Source organism: Bidens hawaiensis, unplaced genomic scaffold (genome assembly GCF_021521415.1).
Source record: "Bidens hawaiensis isolate Kalapana, Puna unplaced genomic scaffold, B.hawaiensis_p1.1 tig00001575_1, whole genome shotgun sequence".
Classification (NCBI taxonomy): Eukaryota; Viridiplantae; Streptophyta; class Magnoliopsida; order Asterales; family Asteraceae; genus Bidens; species Bidens hawaiensis.
In genome coordinates, this window is record NW_027491088.1 from 816,054 (window position 1) to 835,455 (window position 19,402).

General features: G+C 36.6%; 1 protein-coding gene across 3 annotated transcripts; it reads left to right on the forward strand.

Moving 5' to 3' along the window:
• Positions 1-12,969: 12,969 nt before the first annotated feature.
• Positions 12,970-14,574, forward strand: LOC143587237 (zinc finger protein CONSTANS-LIKE 10-like). 3 transcript variants are annotated; one of them, XM_077068594.1, is made up of 4 exons: positions 12,970-13,540; positions 13,611-13,794; positions 13,870-14,116; positions 14,189-14,574. In XM_077068594.1, exons 1-4 carry the CDS (start codon positions 13,094-13,096, stop codon positions 14,316-14,318), a joined length of 1,008 nt encoding a protein of 335 aa, XP_076924709.1. In that variant the 5' UTR covers positions 12,970-13,093; the 3' UTR covers positions 14,319-14,574. The 3 variants fall into 3 exon arrangements, with proteins under 3 accessions (XP_076924709.1, XP_076924700.1, XP_076924708.1); XM_077068593.1 differs by having other exon boundaries at positions 12,971-13,540; positions 13,611-13,787; positions 13,851-14,116; XM_077068585.1 differs by having other exon boundaries at positions 13,611-14,116.
• The last annotated feature ends 4,828 nt before the right edge of the window (positions 14,575-19,402 follow it).

A 19,402-nucleotide genomic window follows, 5' to 3' on the forward strand; every position in this document is an offset into this window, starting at 1 on the left:
TTGAACGGATGCGAATAATCTTCATAACAAAATACATGTAGAGAAAAATTCAGTAGTTTCCATATATTTGTTTCCAATCGGTAGTATGATCCTTTATATTTATTTTTCTTAGTAGTTAGGAAATTTTGGATGAATCATATATGAAATATACAAATCTCTCCTATTTTTAAGATGAATCGCGCATCTGATGTATATCTAGAAACTAGTAATCAGGGGTCAATGGTTTGAATAAAGATCGGACCCTTCAAACTTTTTTACCCTTTAAGGTAAAATTTAAATACCCTCAACCTGATTCATATTATATACCCGGATGAGTCGGGTAACCGGGTTTCAAGGGTCTGACCCTTATCATGCTCACCCCTAACTGGAGAATCCAAACCTTCTATCATCGGGCCACAAGTGGTGGATAACTTGTTTTCTTATTGTTTTTAACTTTTAAGTTAAAAACTATATAAGATATAAATTAGAATTTTATTAAAAAAAAGATAGTGTTTACATTGATACAAAAGGCAAACGACAACAATCGGTGTAGCTAGCCCTTTTCGTATAACAAAACTAAGTCATTTAAAAATAACACTCATAGGACATGGTTATAACATTACTATATATCGCCAACAACTGACCAAAAAATATAAAATGTGAATGATATAAATACGTTTAAGTACATTTTCTCATATTTGACCACTTTACATGTGTATTTTCCTCTTATCTATCCGATGACCATTATGTTTTCAATCTTTTTCATTTTACTTTAAAAAATGTCGATATTCATGTTTTCGTTTTCATTCTTTACAAAATACTTTTTCCTTGCACTTATCTTTTTTATTTTGTCATTTTCGATATTTTGTGAAAAATACGTAAATCAGTAAAAGTATATATCCGATCATAAAAGAATCTATCTTTTATGCTAGTTAATTTGAAACCAATATATAAATAATAAATTCGTTTACTTTTATCATTGTCACCTTTGATATGTTACGAGATGGTGGGCGTTACCTCATGATGTAGTTGTGGATCACTCAACTTTTTAATAATTGAACAATTACTGTGTTTTCGACACTATCAAAAATAACATTTTCATAGTTAGATCATACATAGACGCTTTTGTTACTAATAAGTCAACCATGATTTGATTCCTAATATCATTTGGCTACTTTGAACTACTAAGATCTCGTCACGATCATCGTTCATCCCGACACAATGAAACAAATATCTCAACATGCGTCTAACTTTTGATCTTAATTAAAGCAACAACCTTATCATGCACGCATAATGGTCTTCAAGTATCTCATAATCATGAGTAGGGTAGAGTTGCTACTCTATGATGGTTTGTATTGGATTGTTGTTTAAGCTGACCAAATATACACTACGTCGTATTGTCTTATAATTGCAGTGCAAATTGTAAGTTTGTAACGACTTTCTTAAAAAAAGGGTATGTCAGTTTCTTTGGTTGGTATTAAGCAAATAATTACATTCAAGCCCGTCTGAACGTCCTCACAAGCCTAAAACTAACTAAAATGTTGAGGCCTTTTTAATTTTTTCTTTTTATTCGTATAGCGCTAGAGAGTATACAAGAATTATAGAATATAGATGATATGTCGTGATAATGGATATGAAGGACTCATTCTTAACTTCCAAGATGGAAAATGAAAATGAATGATCGTAGTCAGTTGGTACAAGATAAACTATAAATAGAAAATAAGAAATATAATATATGGACAAAACATACTATGAATCTATGATCATGCATGATGATATGATATAAGTGGTAACACTTCATTTTCCAGTCGGTAAATGTAATTGATATGGACCATTCAGTTAAAGAAAGTCAAACATGAAAGCAATATGCACAACACTGTTTTCTTCACTTTATTCCGCTACATCTATCCTTTCCCCACTTCATTATTATCATGTAAAGTGAAATATATATATATATATATATATATATATATATATATATATATATATATATTTAATAGAAAGTATATAGATAAACTTATATATATTTTTTACTTTAAATATAAAATAATGATATAATACTATTAATATTACTCTTGCAAAATAGTTATTTTGATTTTAAAGTATTTTAATAATCACTGATATATCGCATATATGGATAAAAACGTATAAATGGTAGCATGGACATACTGAATTGGCATGCCAATAAAGTTACAACAAAGAAAAGATGAATTATTACACTTTTTATGATGGGAAAAAGGTACATGATAAAAATATGACATCAATAGTCATATTTACCCCATTTTATATAGTGGTAATTGATAGAAACTTTGATAGAGATTTTTGTATTAATACTTGCCTCTCCTATTTAATTATCTTTATTATGTAAAAATAGGTATCAATTTTTTGGTTTCTCATTTTATAAACCACACACCAAATTTTAATATATTATTATGTGATTCATTCTCTCTCACACACACGGCATTACGATTTCCCAATGAGTCAATAATGCATAAGTTTTACGTGTTTGGTTCAATAATAATAAGTATGCATGCTTGATTCGCTTTTCAAATCAAGGATGAGAACGATCTAGATTCAACTTTCTAGTCCATAAATTATGTAGGATAACTCTAGGTTTTATGAAATTTGCCTCTTTGGTGTCATTGAATTTTTTGGAATGTCATCCTGTGATTGTAATAATCAATGTAGCATAGAATGAATTGTAATCTCATCTATGTTTGCATATCAAATGTTAGTGAATTTGCTTTTTCTATGAAAAGTAGCAAAATTGGTTATATCATGTTAATGGTTGTTTTTCTTTTTCTTTCTAATTGTAGTATGCATAGAGTGCTAAAGCTATAAATCAAGTGACTTGATTTGTGCATCAAAACAACTACATTAGTGAACCAAACCTATAAAGTTGGGTGCAACATTGTAGCACGTTCGACGTGACGTCACATATCAGTTCATCAAAACAATCATAAAAATAACTCAAATATAAGAAGTGGGACACAACGTTATAATATGTCACACACACAATTATAAAATGTGTTTTAAAACACAATGTTAAACTTTAGGCGAGTGAATCAAGAACACGAACACGAACACGATTTTGCATAAAACGTTTATGCGACTCTTTTCATTAAAAAAAACAGAACAAAATACTTTCTACTCTTCTCTAGTCTACCAAAAGAAAACTAATGATGGGTTTATATAATACCCACAATTCTAATCCTACTCAAACTAGGAATCACAGTTAAACTAGACTTCTAATTTATTTAATAATAAGTAAAAGATAATTATGACACAAAGTTATTCAACTTGGTCCCTGAACTTTGGATCTCCACCAAACCGCCCATTGAGATCTTCCGTACCACCCTTATACTTTTTGTATTATCCATTCGGGTCCTTCAAGTTGGTGTTGCTCCAAGTTTTACACTCCCTCTCAATATCAACTTCCACTGTTCCTCCAAGATCCTTCACACCTTGTAACGCTCGCACTTCCTTGAGCTTGATTCTTGGATTCGACTTTATAACACTACCCGCATGATTCTTTTTCCTGTTGACAAGTAAGCTAGTTTCGAGATTACCACTATTTAGAACTGCATCACCCGTTTTCAGATAGGAAACAACTTTTGCTTTCTCAACTCCACGACCAACTTTCATGGTACTCAAAGCAATTCTTTCATCTCCACTCGATGCATGCTCCCTCTCAAAGTTAACTCCTTCTTTCGTTCGTTCATTTGAATCACCCGAACTTTGCATGAACCTCATGCAAACTCCAACGTTAACTTTGTTGGTTTGTTGATCTTTAACGTTTTCTATTCCACCATGACAACCTGAAACATGAGACGGAACTACCTCCTCGTGCACTTCACCCAACACGGTTTCTTTCTCGTCTTGTTCGGTTACTATCATGGTTACGTCTTGATCAACTGTACTTTCTTCTTCAACCACAATTTCCTCATCATCTAGATTCAAAATAACATTAGATGATTCCAAGGTTGCCTTTAACAGATTCGACTCTGGCACTACTTCCTGACTTGTCCACCAACAGGAGCCTTCTTCAAACCATTCATCTACCAAGTTCAGTTTGAATTCGGTGTCAGCTGTGTATTTTCCTTGAACCTCGGCCATATTAGTCTCCACATCCCACGGTTCTTCTTCTTCTTTAACCACAACTGCATTACCTTCCTCCTTAGGTTCTCGACAATATTTTGCCACATGCCCTTTTTGTCCACAGTTATGGCACCTAAACGGAAACTGCTTTGGTTTGTACCTTGATTCCTTGTCTCGGTTCTCTTCGTCCGATGAATCTTCTTCAGAGTTGTCACATCTGCTTTTTCGATTCCATTCTTTCTTCTTCGATCGTTCACGTTTCTCGTTCTCCCAGTACTTACTTTTGCCTTTCTCGCCATGACGGTTCTTCTTTTTGTTGAACCGATGTTTTCCTTTCTTCCGACATACAAGGCTTCGCTCTCGGTTTTAATCGACATACCGGCTAACTGTTTTTCCAAGGCTTCTTGTCTAGCAAGAATGTTCTCGAACTCGGTAATACTCGGTTGGGTCGCCCACCCTTGAATAGCGGTAACGAAGCTACGATACTCCGGCCTTAAACCATGAATGAGTATCCGCTTCATACGAGCATCGTTTACCCGAGACTGTGGATCGAGTTCTCCAATTTCGCGACACAAATTCTTTACCTTGCGAAAAATATTGTGCGATAGGAAGATCACCTTGAGAAATCGTCATCAACTCACCTTCGACTAGTTGCAATCGAGCATCGTTCTTCTTCGTAAATAAGGTCTCCAGCGTATCCTATGCTTGCTTTGGGTATTCGAGATCTTGAATGTGATCAAGAACATCATCATCGACCGTTGTCATGATGATAAACATCGCTCGGCCCGCTTTCACCTGCCACTTCCCGATACTACCGTTAATATCGTTTGTGGGTTGTCTCGTATCGGCACCGTTCGTTACCTGCCAAAGATCTTGACCTTGAAAATACGACTTGATGCATGTCGACCATTGTTTGTAGTTGCTCTGGTTCAACTTCTTGATTCCTCCTACAACCTGGAATTCTGCCATTATTACGATTTCTTGACGGATTAAAACTGGCGCCTCAAATTCTGATTAATCGATCGATGTATGATATGCTAAATCAAATAGAGGACGGCGGCTTATGGGTTTTACAATTGACAAATATAATCAGTTGTATAAATGATGGATCTTGACTTTTGATCCTAACCAAAATAATCACCTGGTGTAGTATCTCACAAGAAGACAAAACCCAAAAGAATAAATTCTTTCAACTTTCTTTCTTATTTATGAGAGCAGCACCAAAATAAATAAATAATACTTCTTGGCTTAGATACCAAGCAAAGACTTTGATGTTGCTTGCTACTGTAACGATTCACGCAGCACTCACTATCTCGTTTTCTTTCCTCACGATCTTAACTTGCTTCTGGATACGTACATGCGGATCTTGAACCGTATCTTAACCTGACCGGTTTCTTGGCCTCTTATGTCTTTGATAGGAACTACTACCGCAATAAGACTTGTCACCAATCGGAAACACGAGCCTGAATCGTTAGGCTCTGATACCACTTGTTAAACTTTAGGCGAGTGAATCAAGAACACGAACACGATTTTGCATAAAACGTTTATGCGACTCTTTTCATTAAAAGAAACAAGAACAAAATACTTTCTACTCTTTCTACTCTTCTCTACTCTATCAAAAGAAAACTAATGATGGGTTTATATAATACCCACAATTCTAATCCTACTCAAACTAGGAATCACAATTAAACTAGACCTCTAATTTATCTAATAATAAGTAAAAGATAATTATGACACAAAATTATTCAACTTGGTCCCTGAACTTTGGATCTACACCAAACCGCCCCTTGAGATCTTCCGTACCACCCTTATACTTTTTGTATTATCCATTCGGGTCCTTCAAGTTGGTGTTGCTCCAAGTTTTACACACAATACAACTCAAACCTACAAATTAGTTTTGACACATTATTATACATGTTTGACGAACCACTATAAGCTTATGGGTCATAACATACCGACATGTAAATGTTTGACATAATGTTATAAACGTGTGTGTTAAGACCTACTCGTTGAATTTTCAAAGGGTGCCACCCCTTGTCGATTTCTACACGATCAAGACATGATTAACTTGAATATGTTAACAAAGGTGGGGAATATGGACGATATTAGTTTTTGGGAGGAGTTGTGGGTTGATGTTTCAGCGTTTAGGACTAAGTTCCCTAGACGGTGTCGTTTGGAAATGGAGAGGCCACGTTCCATTGCTTCTAAAGTGGTGTAGGCAGCTACTCTTGGTCTTGATAGAGAACGATTAGGGGAGGAGCGGAAAAGGAACAATCTGACCACTTAATGGTGGATATTTCCCAAGTCGAATTCAATGCTTATTGCATTCGTGGGTGTGTGATTTTGATATTGATGACTGGTTTTTGATAAAATCTATTATAAATATAAAGCATATTATGAGTTTACGTTATCAGGGTTCGTCCACTCGGTAGAATAACTTGCTTCCCATTAAAGTAGACATCTCAAGACAATGAATTTCCCTTAATCGTCTTCCTCGTCGAACTTGTTTATTGAACATGGATATCGATGTTCCTTCGGCCCTTTACCACTTTTGTTCCTTTGGATAATTTGTTTGGAGGGTGCGGGATTGGGATTAGGGTTTTGAATGTTATTTGTATGTGGCTTGACTTGCCTCTGATGCTAGTTGTTTTTTTTTTTTTTTTTCTGTTTGGGGTATTCTGATCTGGATTGAAACGTACTGGTCATTGAAAATACAAATAAATTAAATTCATAATATCATTCTCTTCACGTGATGCTTCATTTGGCGGGCTCAGAATAAAATGGTTTTTTCTAAGTGATGATGAAAGAAGAAAATAACTTACTTTTAACTCTGTTAGATTGTTAGCTACTCATTTACATGTATAACATGTAAAGATAATAAATGTAATGCTACTGGACCAAATAAAAAAATTTTCTTATTGTCATGTAATTTCTTTTTCTAGCTAATGCTAGTTTGTTAAAAAAAATTGTTCATTTTATATTAAAATAAGTGATGTACGGTGGTTTATTGTGTGTGTATATATATATATATCATTTAAATACCTAACGAATAATAAGAATCAATATGTTAAAATGTCATAAGAAAATCCGTCAGATGCATGATAGTAAATATTGTTTTGTCTCTTTTGGTAGCTTTATTTCATTTATAAATTATATTATGATAAAATACATTTTATTGTACTTTATTAAGATTTTAAAATTTGATAATTATATAACTAAAGTGCATGACTAGTGTCAAGTTAAAATTAAGCTTTATAGTTTTATCATGTATACCACTGATAGACATTTCAATTATTTGAACCAAAATTTTTAATAACAACAGTCAAGGCATCAGATCGATATCAACCTTTATCCAACATCGTCAAACCAAACTTAGTCACGGTTGAGGCAAACTCAACTTACATAAGGATGTTCATGCGTTGATAATGTTTCGGTTAAGCCCCTCAATTTTTCTTATGAAAAAAAAATAATGTGGATCCATCACTGGTCGCAGGGCACACAAGATCGACAAATAAGACCCATAGAGTTTTTAATATATAAAAAATATGATTATTCTTAGATAAGTTAAACTATTATACAGAGTAACTGATTTTAAAATATATTAAAAAAATGTTAACTCAAATATTAGTAACCAAACAAATGGGATTTTTGTATTTGATCCCATAATTTTTGCACAAAGAAGCCTTTTTGCCGCCTAAGACCACCTCTTTTGACACTTGTTTTTGGACTATTATTTGTCATATCATTTTCGGCCCACCCTTAAATACTCCTCATTCCATAACTTTATTCTCAACTCAAAAAATCAATTTCCACAAATGTCAATTATGTATGCACAACATTACACATATCTTACAAGACACGTGCTCATGAACACGAGCGAAAGTGAGTTCCGCTAATGTCCATCGTAGCCTCAAAGCTGCAAATGAACATGTAATGTGGTATAATAGATTTAGAGAGTACACTATTTTTCGTATATATATATATATATTAATCAATTCGCATTCGAAGGTTAAAATCATCTTTTATCTTGTTTGCAGGTACCAGCTTTACTGCATATGCCGTTGCACTGATAAGAATGATTTGATTACTATGGCACCTGAGGATTGAATGAATGATTAGCGAAAAGGTTAAACGATTGAATGATTTGCCTGGCTCCCTGGATGCCATTTAAGACAAGAATGTCAAGGTTTTGATTAATCTTCTTACATGGCACCTGAAGAGTCAGGCAAACATGTCGATTTGACATGTTTTCGTTCTTACACGTCAATACAGGTAATGTATTCTTTTGGTATACATGCGTCTAAATATGTTGCAATATGACATTTATTTTGATTCAATCAGTTTCATTGACGCCAAAAGAAATGCATTTCCTCCCAAGATACTACTTGTTCACTGTTTACGTATTTTTGACATATAAAAAGTTGTATGTTTTTTACACTCCCATGAATTTAAATTATAATTATTCAGAATTTAACTCATTTCTTTTATTGTTAATCTGTTATTGTAATTGTTTCAGACTTGTTTGCGTTATGTGGCCAAAGTTTATCCAAAGATCTCTTTGAGCCCATTGGACTTTGACTTAACATTCTTCTTGGTGGCGTTGTGCGGCTCAAATAAGGTTTTGGGCTCTGTTTTTGAATAATGAATACCTTGTTTTCCATTTTTTTGGTTGGTGTTTAACTACATTTTTGTTGTGTAGTTTCACCTCTTATTTTATTGTTTTTTTAATAAATTCTTAATCAATGTGTGTGTTGTTTCATCATTTTTAGATTAAAAAAACTATACTTTTAAATAATATGAGGGATTAATAAATCATTTGTTCATTAGACTGTCTCCAACAGATGAGAGCCCGTCCTCCCCCGCCCAGTGCCACTTCAGCTTGTCCGTATTAAAATGTGATGTTTTTGGCAATACGCATTGTCAACAATGTGAGATATTGCGAAGACAATTATTTATGATACACAAGTTATGATAAAATATCACATAAACATGTTTGATATTATCATGTACCGTGTTGTCATAACCGATACATGAAGAAATGTTTGATGGGTGATTATGCATCGCAATATGATTATAATTGGTGCAATATTCCTCCGGTGTGTGCTCTGTTAGTTAAGACCTTATGACCACACAAGCATCAGATTAGTGACGTGAAAGCAAAGGCAACACATTTGGTAATTTTAACTTCATGTTGGTGGATGTGGAGAGCCCGGAATGAATCAATATCCAATGGGAAAAGGCCATCCGTCAAACATTCAATTAAGGAGATCGAAAGTTCAAATTTTCTATAGATTAAATACAAGAGTAAATTCGATTCCTTATAGTTGAAAGATTGGTGTAGATTTGTGTTTGTAATAGGTGTTTGATTTTGGTGACTGTTTGTTTTTTTCGGGTAAAAATTTATAAATTAAAAGATAATACAATATCTATTACACAATCTGGTTAGATTAAGGGGTTGTTTGTTTACATCTGAATGGAACCATTCATATGTAAACATCTGTTTCATTCAGACTTCAGACTGTTTGGTTCCAAACAGAAAAACATCTGTATGATTAAAATTAGATCCGAATCATTCAGACTTAGTGTTGTTGCTAAATGGGACAAATGCTCATTCAGATCCGACTCATTCAGATCTGAATGAACCAAACAGCCTCTAACACAATATAACCCAACAAGTGGGCCTTCAAATTGGGTCGTGGAAACCAAATAAAAACCCATAGATGGGCCTTCAAAACACCCAAGAACCAAGCATGGTGAGGCCGGTGTTTATAAGCTTAGCTTCTTGCTAGCAATTCTTTTTTATTTATTTATTTAATGAGATCGGTTGTTTAACACACAAAAAAAAGGTGTTAGAGAACTGCATAACACTTTATACGTATTAAAAAAAATAATCAAAGTGGTGAGATACAAACAAAGAAGCTAGGTTGCATAAACATTTTGTGTAAAACCAATTAAACAAATATTAAACTGAGGGATCAAAATCTTAAATTGGTATGTCAATAAGGACACAGTTGTAACTAGAGGTGTTAAAAAAACCTGGTTTGGGACTGGTTCTATACAAACCAGACAAAACCAGTTTGACAATAAAAGTATAAAACTGGTTTCACCCAAACCACCGGTTCCTCTTATGATTTGCCAAACCGGACCGGTTTGGATTAAAACTGGATAAATTGGTTTCTAAATCGAACCGGTTCGGTTTAAGAAGTTTTATATAATTTACTATAAAACGATTACAATAAAGTGGCAGGCAAACGGGCAACAAGCTGCGCCGCAACCCCCTTTTGAATAGCAAAGCCAATCCTGCTAAAAACGAATCTTTGGGACCTAGAAGCTGAAGAGGTTCCGTGTACGACGCGCTGAACCCTACTCAAAAATTTCACAGCCTCTGGAGCCAGAAAACCAAATGTATCAAAGGCAAATGGTAGAAAGACATGTTGATATCTAAACAAGCTTTCTCGTGTTTAACAACTTTGCCCGATTCAGCCTTCAACGCAGCCTGACCCGCAACAAACCCACGGTCCTGAGCCCAACAAGAGGAGACACTCCTGTAAGATCCACACAGGCGTGTTTCCCCCCTGCCCACCCGAACATAAGAATATCAGCTGGTCGTAAAGTAGACCTCCCTTCAAAAGGATCCGTGAGAAAGTTAACAGGGGCCTCCTTTTTAGCAGAAATCCCTGCTCGTTTAAGAACATTACACAGAACATCCCTAACCAGATCATGTCTGTATTTAAAGCCAGACAATTCTTTGCAATGCACCGCATGGTCACCAAAAGAATCCAAACAGACCTTGCGACAAATTGGGCAAGGTTCATCCGTCGGGAACATAGAGATCATTAACCGGTACTTAAGGATAGCCCGATACTCCAAACCCGACATACGTTGGCCTAATCCTTCAATGGGGATGGCCGTTAGAAAATCCTGAGACCGAGGAGCCCGAAGGCATTCAAACACCGCCTTTTGGCGAGGGGATAGATCAAACTTCACTTCTAAACTCTTGACGATTCCACTAAATAAGGCACTCGCCACAACATGTTGGGCTTTAGGGGGGGCGGTGTCCTTATTAGAGAACCCGCTAAGATCAAAATCTGGAAGTGAAGTACGTAAACGATCCATCGCACACCCATAATCAGAGTCCAACCCATAAATATCACAACCCCAAAGAATATGGTCTTGCAAACACCACGACTGTGCTCTCGAAGCCACAAAAACATATGTAGATACATCCTCGGCTGAACAGAGACCCAACCCCCCATAACGGATCGGAAGTGATGCCAACCTCCATTGGAGATCCCCAAAGAACGGACCTCCACAAACCACGATGTCCTCAATCGCCCTTCGAAGACCATTGTCAAATATAGAAACAGCTTCCCCTACATACATAGGTTGGCATGTTCTCAAACCGAACAAAAGCTTGGCGACTCCCATACATGAGCGAAGCAAAAGAAGCTCGCATTGAGGATCCCGAAGTCTTGGGAGACAGCTCATCAGTTCCACAACGCTAGATGCCCTTTTCATAGCCAAACTACTGATAAACCCCGCATCCTGGCTTACAGCACCACCAAGGAGTTTCACGCCAAGCACCGGCTTTCCAATCCCGCAAGGGAATAACCCCTCCTGTGCCTTCACCCCATTGCATGTTAGCCAAAATAACTCTGTTTTCTTAACGTTTAATTCAAGACCCAAACGAGGCCCCTCAGACCTGATAATATCTAATGCTTTGGCTACCTCTCTAGTATCCCCGATAATCGTGCCATCATCCAAGTACCAAGCATGAAAGAGAAGCTTGCACCGATCTCTGATTTGGTGAACAAGTGGGTGCAAAGCTAAGGCAAAAAGGAGAGGCCCAAGAGGGTCCCCCTGTTGAACCCCAGTGGTGGATTTAATGAAAGTATCACCCACATATAACCTAGCCGACTGCCCATATAAAAAATCCACCCAAAGAGAAATGGAAGGACATCGACTCCGAACCTCATGTAGAAGGGTCGTCCTATCTACTAAGTTGAAGGCATTGGTGAAATCAACAGTAAGCATAGCCAATGACCCATCCGAATGAAACTGATTTGGAAACCTGTTCGCGCTATGAAGCACGGCCTCTGCCCCACTGGGGACTCCCACCCCAAATTGAAAGTCACCGAGGTATTTAGCCATCTCCTTCCCGACACCCCTCATAGCCACCTTAGAGACCAACCGCCTCCAAATGGCCCCAACGGCAATAGGTCTACTCCCATTGTCCGGTTTAAAAATAAAACCGATTTTGTACAACTCAAATTGTAAAACTAGCCAGCATGGGCCTTGTTCAAGTTTGAACCGTTAAAAAGGCGTAAAGAAGGTGACTTTTTAAACCCACATTTATTTGTTCTCAGTTTCTCTCTCCTTCCTTGCACTTTTTGCCTTTCTTTTAGATATTTCTTCATGTGTATGTGTTGTCAGATAAAAATCAACACCTACCTCACAACACACACATACACACAGATTACAAACACACAAGAACAAGAAGATCTACAAAACAAAGCTCACATCTTTATTAGGCTTTTCAAACTCAAAACCACATCTCTCTCTGCCTTTACTCCCTTGGTAAGCTTTCTGCTTCTGTTTATGTTTCTTTCATTTTTTCATCATCTATATAATATAACTTGTGCTTCAAGTAGGTTCATTTTTCACCAATTTGAAGTCTTGATTGATTTCCCTCCATTTTTATAGCATAATCTTTGCTACCCACAAATCAATTTCAAGTCTTTTACTAATTAGCTGCTTCACTTTTTGCTATTTTCAGTCTTAAGCTTTTATTCCTTTGGCATAATGTTTCAGTAACCATTTTATTTTCTCAGGAAATTATGCACTTATAGTATACAACATAGTATCTTTAAATTGTTCCTAAATTGACACCTTTTATAGTGTAGAACATAGTATCTTTCTGATCAAGAATCTCCCTTCTCCTGATTTACGCAGTTGGATCCGCGTTCTAATCGCGTTTCGTGTGCAGTTGATTCGGGTATAAAACTTTCTTGAAAACATGGGTTACAATTGTGATTATTGTGGGGAGGCAAGGTCAATGGTGCACTGTCGGTCCGATGCAGCCTACTTATGTTTATCATGCGATCGAAACGTTCATTCTGCAAATCCGCTATCCAAACGACACACGAGAACACTCGTGTGCGACATGTGTAACTCACAGCCGGCGATCGTTAGATGTGCGGATGAAAAACAATCACTTTGTCAGAACTGTGATTGGGTTAGTCACAATGGAGCTAATGCGAGTGCGAGTACGCATACTCGACAGACGTTAAATTGTTATTCGGGATGCCCTTCGGCTACGGAACTTTCTTCAATTTGGTTCTTTATGTCTGAATCTTGTGAACAAGAAATGGGTTCAATGAGCATTGCTGATAACAATAATCAAGAACCTTCTGGAAGCAACAAGATTCAAGATTCATCTGTGAATGCTGAGACTAACTCCAAGGTATATCTTGTTACGGTTTCCGGTCATTATTATGTTAAAGATTTCAACTTTATGCATCTTTTACTTGCAGATGTCATATACAGAACAAGTTGTTGATGATGGGGTCTATGACGATTACACAATGGATGAAGTTGACATGAACATTGAAAACTACGAAGAACTGTTTGGCGTAGGGCATAACGACCCGAAACATCTTTTCGCAAAAGACGGGATCGATAGCTTGTTTGGCAAAACAGATCAAACGAAGGTATCGACTTTGAATTGTTTTATCAGTTTTCGTGTTTTACTAATTTACATTATTTACTTCCAGGAGTCTGTGAATGCAGTACAGCCAGAGTGCAGTAACGCAGCCTCGATGGACTCACTAATGAGCTGCAAAACCGAACCGAACCCGTGTTATGCGCCTCAAAACTCCAACATTTCATTTTCAAGTCTGACTGGTGAGAGTAGCGGTGGTGAATATCAAGATTGTGGAGCTTCTTCTGTGGTTCCAATGGGCGAGCCGCCATGGTGCACCGCCACCACCACCAGAAGTGATGCTGTTCTTCGTTACAAGGAAAAAAAGAAGATGCGAAAGTGAGTTTTTAAACAAAACTTCAATAAGTTATTAGTTGTACTGTTTTTTGAGATAATGTGTTATTATTGTAGATTTGAGAAGAGAGTAAGATATGAAACACGAAAGGCGAGAGCTGATGTGAGGAAACGTGTGAAGGGGCGGTTTATCAAGGCGGGTGACGCGTATGATTATGATCCCATGACTAAAACAAGAAGCTTCTGAGAGAATGAATATAAACAAACATACATGACAGGGTTTTAGCCTTCTGATAACAAGAAATGATTTGACATTTGGTAAGCATCTGCTTCTTCTGTTGACATTGTTTTGGATAAGTAGGAAGATGATGGTGGTATGTACATGATGAATACCTCTGTAAATTATGAATTTAGACAATTTTCTAATTGCATGTAGCTGTAAGTTCATCAAATAAAGATTGTAAGCTCAGATTTTATTAGAGAAACGAGCCTTATTTTGTTTATTGTAAACAAAACCATTAATAGAATGTATTTCTTAATTCTTACATGTTTGTAGCATATCATCTATGAGTAAATGAAACCGAAAAAACAACACTTTGGTTTTATGTTTTTGTAAATCTGAATCTACGGATTGGTTTTGATTTTGCATGTAATAAAAAAAAACTAAAAAAGCCGAACCGAAACAAAAACCGATAGTTTGATTTTACGTTTTTGTATATGAACTTACGGGTATGTTATGGTTTTGCATGTAAAAAAAAACGAAATTTCTAGATTTTCATTTTATATTTTAAATAATTTACAAGAATTTAGTAAATATGCAACTCAAGTATTTTAGTCCAAGTGTATAGTAATCAATTAGTTATTAATTAACACTATGGTTTAGGCCTGAACGAAAAACTGTAAAAACTCAAAAATTAAATAATCAAACTTTTATTTTTTGTATGGTTTAACCCAAAACCAAACCGAACTTGTGCATGGATTGATTCAGGTTGCTCTTTAATTGTTTATTTCGTGACCTGAATAATTGTAACGAGACTTATGGTTATTCAATTCGGAAATCTAAGTCCCAAAAATTGTAGATCGCATTTTGAGCCCTAATCTTGTATCCGGGTTTGGATCCAGATCCGGGTAGAGGTGTACAAAATTGGGTTTTTATCCAAACCGAACTAGTTTGGGTTTTGCATGGTCAAAATCGGTTTGACCCAGACTGGCTTAAGCGTAGAACTTGCCAAACTGATTAAAACCGGCTTGAGGAAAAAAAAACCTGTTTCATTGTGAAACGAGCGAACCTCTATACGAACCGGCGGTCCGGTTCGGTTTGGGAACAGGTTTGGCTGAAACTGGTTTTAGATATGAACTGGTTCGGTTCAGTTTCCGGTTAACTGGTTCCAGACCGATTTTTTTGTACGTGTCTAGATCAAGGGTGTTTTGCTTTTGGATTTAAATGGGCCTCAAATCTCAAGGACTGAATTTTAAAAATGGGCTAGGTGATGCTAGATTTACACATACCTTTTCATTGGGCTTTTAGTGTTGGGCCTGTATGCATCTCTCATTGGGCTTCTTATCGGTCATTGCATGCTAAATAAAGGCGGGCATAAAACCCGGTTCCGGACCCTACGTGGAACCGGTTTTGGTATACCCGACCTGCAAGTACGACCAAGTTTCAGTTTATCAGAAAAACCGTACTCGTAACGAACCAATTGTACATCTTTATACATAGAATCACACGCACACAAAACATGAATGAGGCCAGAGGCCATGATCATATGTCTGTTGATATGATATGTGACAATGTGTCACACTATGTGTTTCATCATCTTATCTTACTTTTTTTTACGTTGCGCATAATACTTAACGAGATGAAAATTTCAAATTGAATGAACTGTTATACAAATAACCAATTATAATTTGCTTTGAGTTGGGAATGTGTGAATCTGTGTATGGGATGATAATATATTTTTATTTCTAAATCTTTATTGCTACCTATTTAATCTTTCATTTTTATTTTTTTTAACCATTGCCTAGTAGTAAATAATATGATTGGTCATATGTGTGTGTCCCCAACCACGTAGTGTGTCATATGCTTTTACATTTGTTTTCTCCAAAGACAAACCAATATGTTGTCTTCCATTATGGTGGTGTATATATGGATGGTCCAACTCCAATAGTGTCAAATGCACCTTTTATTAATGCTAAATAGAGTTTTACAAATGTTCATATCATACCTTGTTAAATCATCCCCATATTCAAAAGACGAAACAAGCAAAACAATCAATCAAGAAAACAAGACTAGCGCACCCTTGATGCGTGTTATCTATATTATGATGTGACCATATTGGGACTCGTCGATTTAGCCTTTCGTCTTTGTTTGATTGACGATGACACATTCAAAAAACAAAATCTAACATTTTATGTGATGCAAAATCAACCAATTATCCAAACCCACTAAACAAACCGGTTTCTGAAGATATTATTTGAAAAAAATCAGTAAGGTCCTGACGTAAAAGAAGATTTTATAGACTAGATTCATTGGAACAAATGTGTTCCAAAAACGCGTATAATTATTTTAAATTTATTTACACATTATTAAAATCATTAAGATACTGTAACGAGTATATTATAATAATGTCATAAGTGAGGTACTTAATAGTCCATAATATCTTTTATTTAGTAATCAGGACGTGACTTATATCCTATAAAAACTATTTTTATATTATTATTATACGTGTGATGATATATATATTTTTAGAAAGAGAAACATTTTGACTATGTCCTAAGTTCTAATGTCATGCGGCTTAATCTACATATTGATCGTTTTATATAGACTTACATTTAGATATAATACGTGAGTGAGATTCAAATCTATGGCATCAGACAAAAAAAGTCTATTAGATGAAACCTAAAATAAAACTTCTGACCGCCGTCTGATGATATTATATATTTATAGATTATTATTATAAATACAAATGAGGTCCCGGGAGTGGGAGTGGGAGCGGCAACAAAAGAAAACGGACAGGTGGACATGACGAGGCACGTGAAGGGGTTACGTGTTGGTGCTATGGGCTTCTGGCCCCGCTAACCCATTCAAAATGGTCCTGGGCCTAGCATTAATTTTATATAATTATTATTTTTCTTTTCTTTCTTTTGGAGTTTTGGTCTTTTCTACTGAACTTTTCCTTGATTTTGACCTGTCCTTACTTGTTATTACATACTAGCAAGGTACCCGCGCAATGCAGCGGGGCGTGCACGCAACTCAACAATGAATGCATAGTCCGTGTCGGTGCATACGTAACCTGATGCCAGTGTGCACGTTAGCCTAAAATTGGACGCGTAAATCATGCAAAGCCAGTTCCGTGTAATCGAAGATTGAACATGCGTAACCGGACGGGAATGCACGTTACCGATATTAAAACTTGCCTAATCAATATACAGTAATTTGAAATAAATATTTTTTTAAACCAACCCGTTTTGACCTCAAACCCGTTCCGACTCGAGAGCCATTTGACCTGGCCCATTTCTACTCGAACCCGAACCATAACCATTTTTTTGTATCGACTCATTCCGACCCTATTGTACTTTTACAAATGACATGAACTCGCCCGACTCGACCTATTCGGCGGTTTTAAATGATAAGCGCGTAACATGTTAAATTTTTAAAACTAAAAACTATGGCAATATTATACCCAAATTAAAGAGAATAAAATGCTCGTTTTTATGATTTAATTCTTTTGAAAAAATATTAACGTGTGAAAAAATTATGGCCGTTAAAAAATCATGGGGTAGTTGGTTTTGAATTAGGGGATGTAACTATTATTAAACTTACAAAAAAGATAGTGAAGTTGAGGGATCAAAGTTTGTATATTTTGAAGAATGATAGTTATGTAATATTTGTGGGTAAAGACTTAATTACTCTTAATTTTTAAATTTTTGATGCATTATGTGTTGTATATAAAACAATGAGTTTTATACCTCTTAAAATTTAAGAGATCCTAAACTCATGCTTTATACATAGTATAGATATGTATTACCAATTAAATCTCGATATATGAAGAGGTATGTACCCGCCTCAACACCGAGCAAGGCGGGTCAACCCACAAGATAAACACATTATGAAGGCACAAAGCCAAAACCTATGCGCATGGCGCATACAAAACATGCTCAGGCATCATATGCCCAGGCACACATATGCTCGCGCATCACATATGCGCGCGGCGCATATCACATGCTCGTGCATATCACATCTGCGCATGAAATATCTGCGCGTGAGAATAAAGAGAAGACCTCGCGCATCCTCAGGATGGGCGCATATCACACGTGCACGTAATCAACCTCGTCCTTATCCAAATCAGGATTAGGGCAACCTTGATTGTGCACGTCAGACAACCTTCCAGAAGGCATCTTTTTAAGGAATAAGGATATGCTGATGTTGACAGCTGCTAAATGAAAGTTGGACAGCTCAGCATGACTCATGGGTTACCACGTGATCATAACCAATGAAAGAGCACCAGGTGTCTCCAGGGACACGTGGCGCAAATCGATTGGAGGAGGCCAGCAAAACCCTAATTTGGTCTCAGCTCAATCAGTGGAAACCCTAGCACTATAAATACATCATAACGTACACAGTTACAGGACACATTGATTCACATTGAAGCATATTCAATTACATTCACTGACAGGCAGCCCTAGTCAGTTACTTTCTCATACACAGAGAGAATCATAATAATCATACAGAGTAACATACAGTATTCAGCTATTAAGCAATACTCTCCCAATTCCCTTACTCACACATTATTATCTTCTCCTACACATACTTATTCTCACGCCGGAGGGTTACCCCAAGGAGGACCCCTCTGTCCCTTTCTGAGGGGTAAGTAACGGCGCTGTTCATTTTGTAGGTGGAAGAACACTGATCCAGAAGAACCATCGGTGAAATAGTATAATCACACCCGAGGAAAGTAGATCTGCTACCAGTGAGTAGATCCACGTTTCTTCATTGGCGCCATCCACTGTTACAAACGGCAATCAGATCTAATCAGATCTACAAAAAAATCAATCACCATGGTTTCTGGCGTTCGTAACGTTGATCAAGCTCTTGAGGATATTGAACGTGAGGGTGTTAACGACGGACAGCAGGTTCTGAGGGTTCCGCGTGATTCTACGCGTACCACCAGTAACCGTCCCTTCGTCACAACCCCTCACGGCCAGGCTGAAACTCCTCCAGACGATCTCACGTTACAAAATATGGCCGGCGCGAAACTGAAAGGACCAATGGGTCCAGAAGAAGAAACAAATTATCCGAATGAATGGCTCATAAACGAGCAGCGGCGTCTG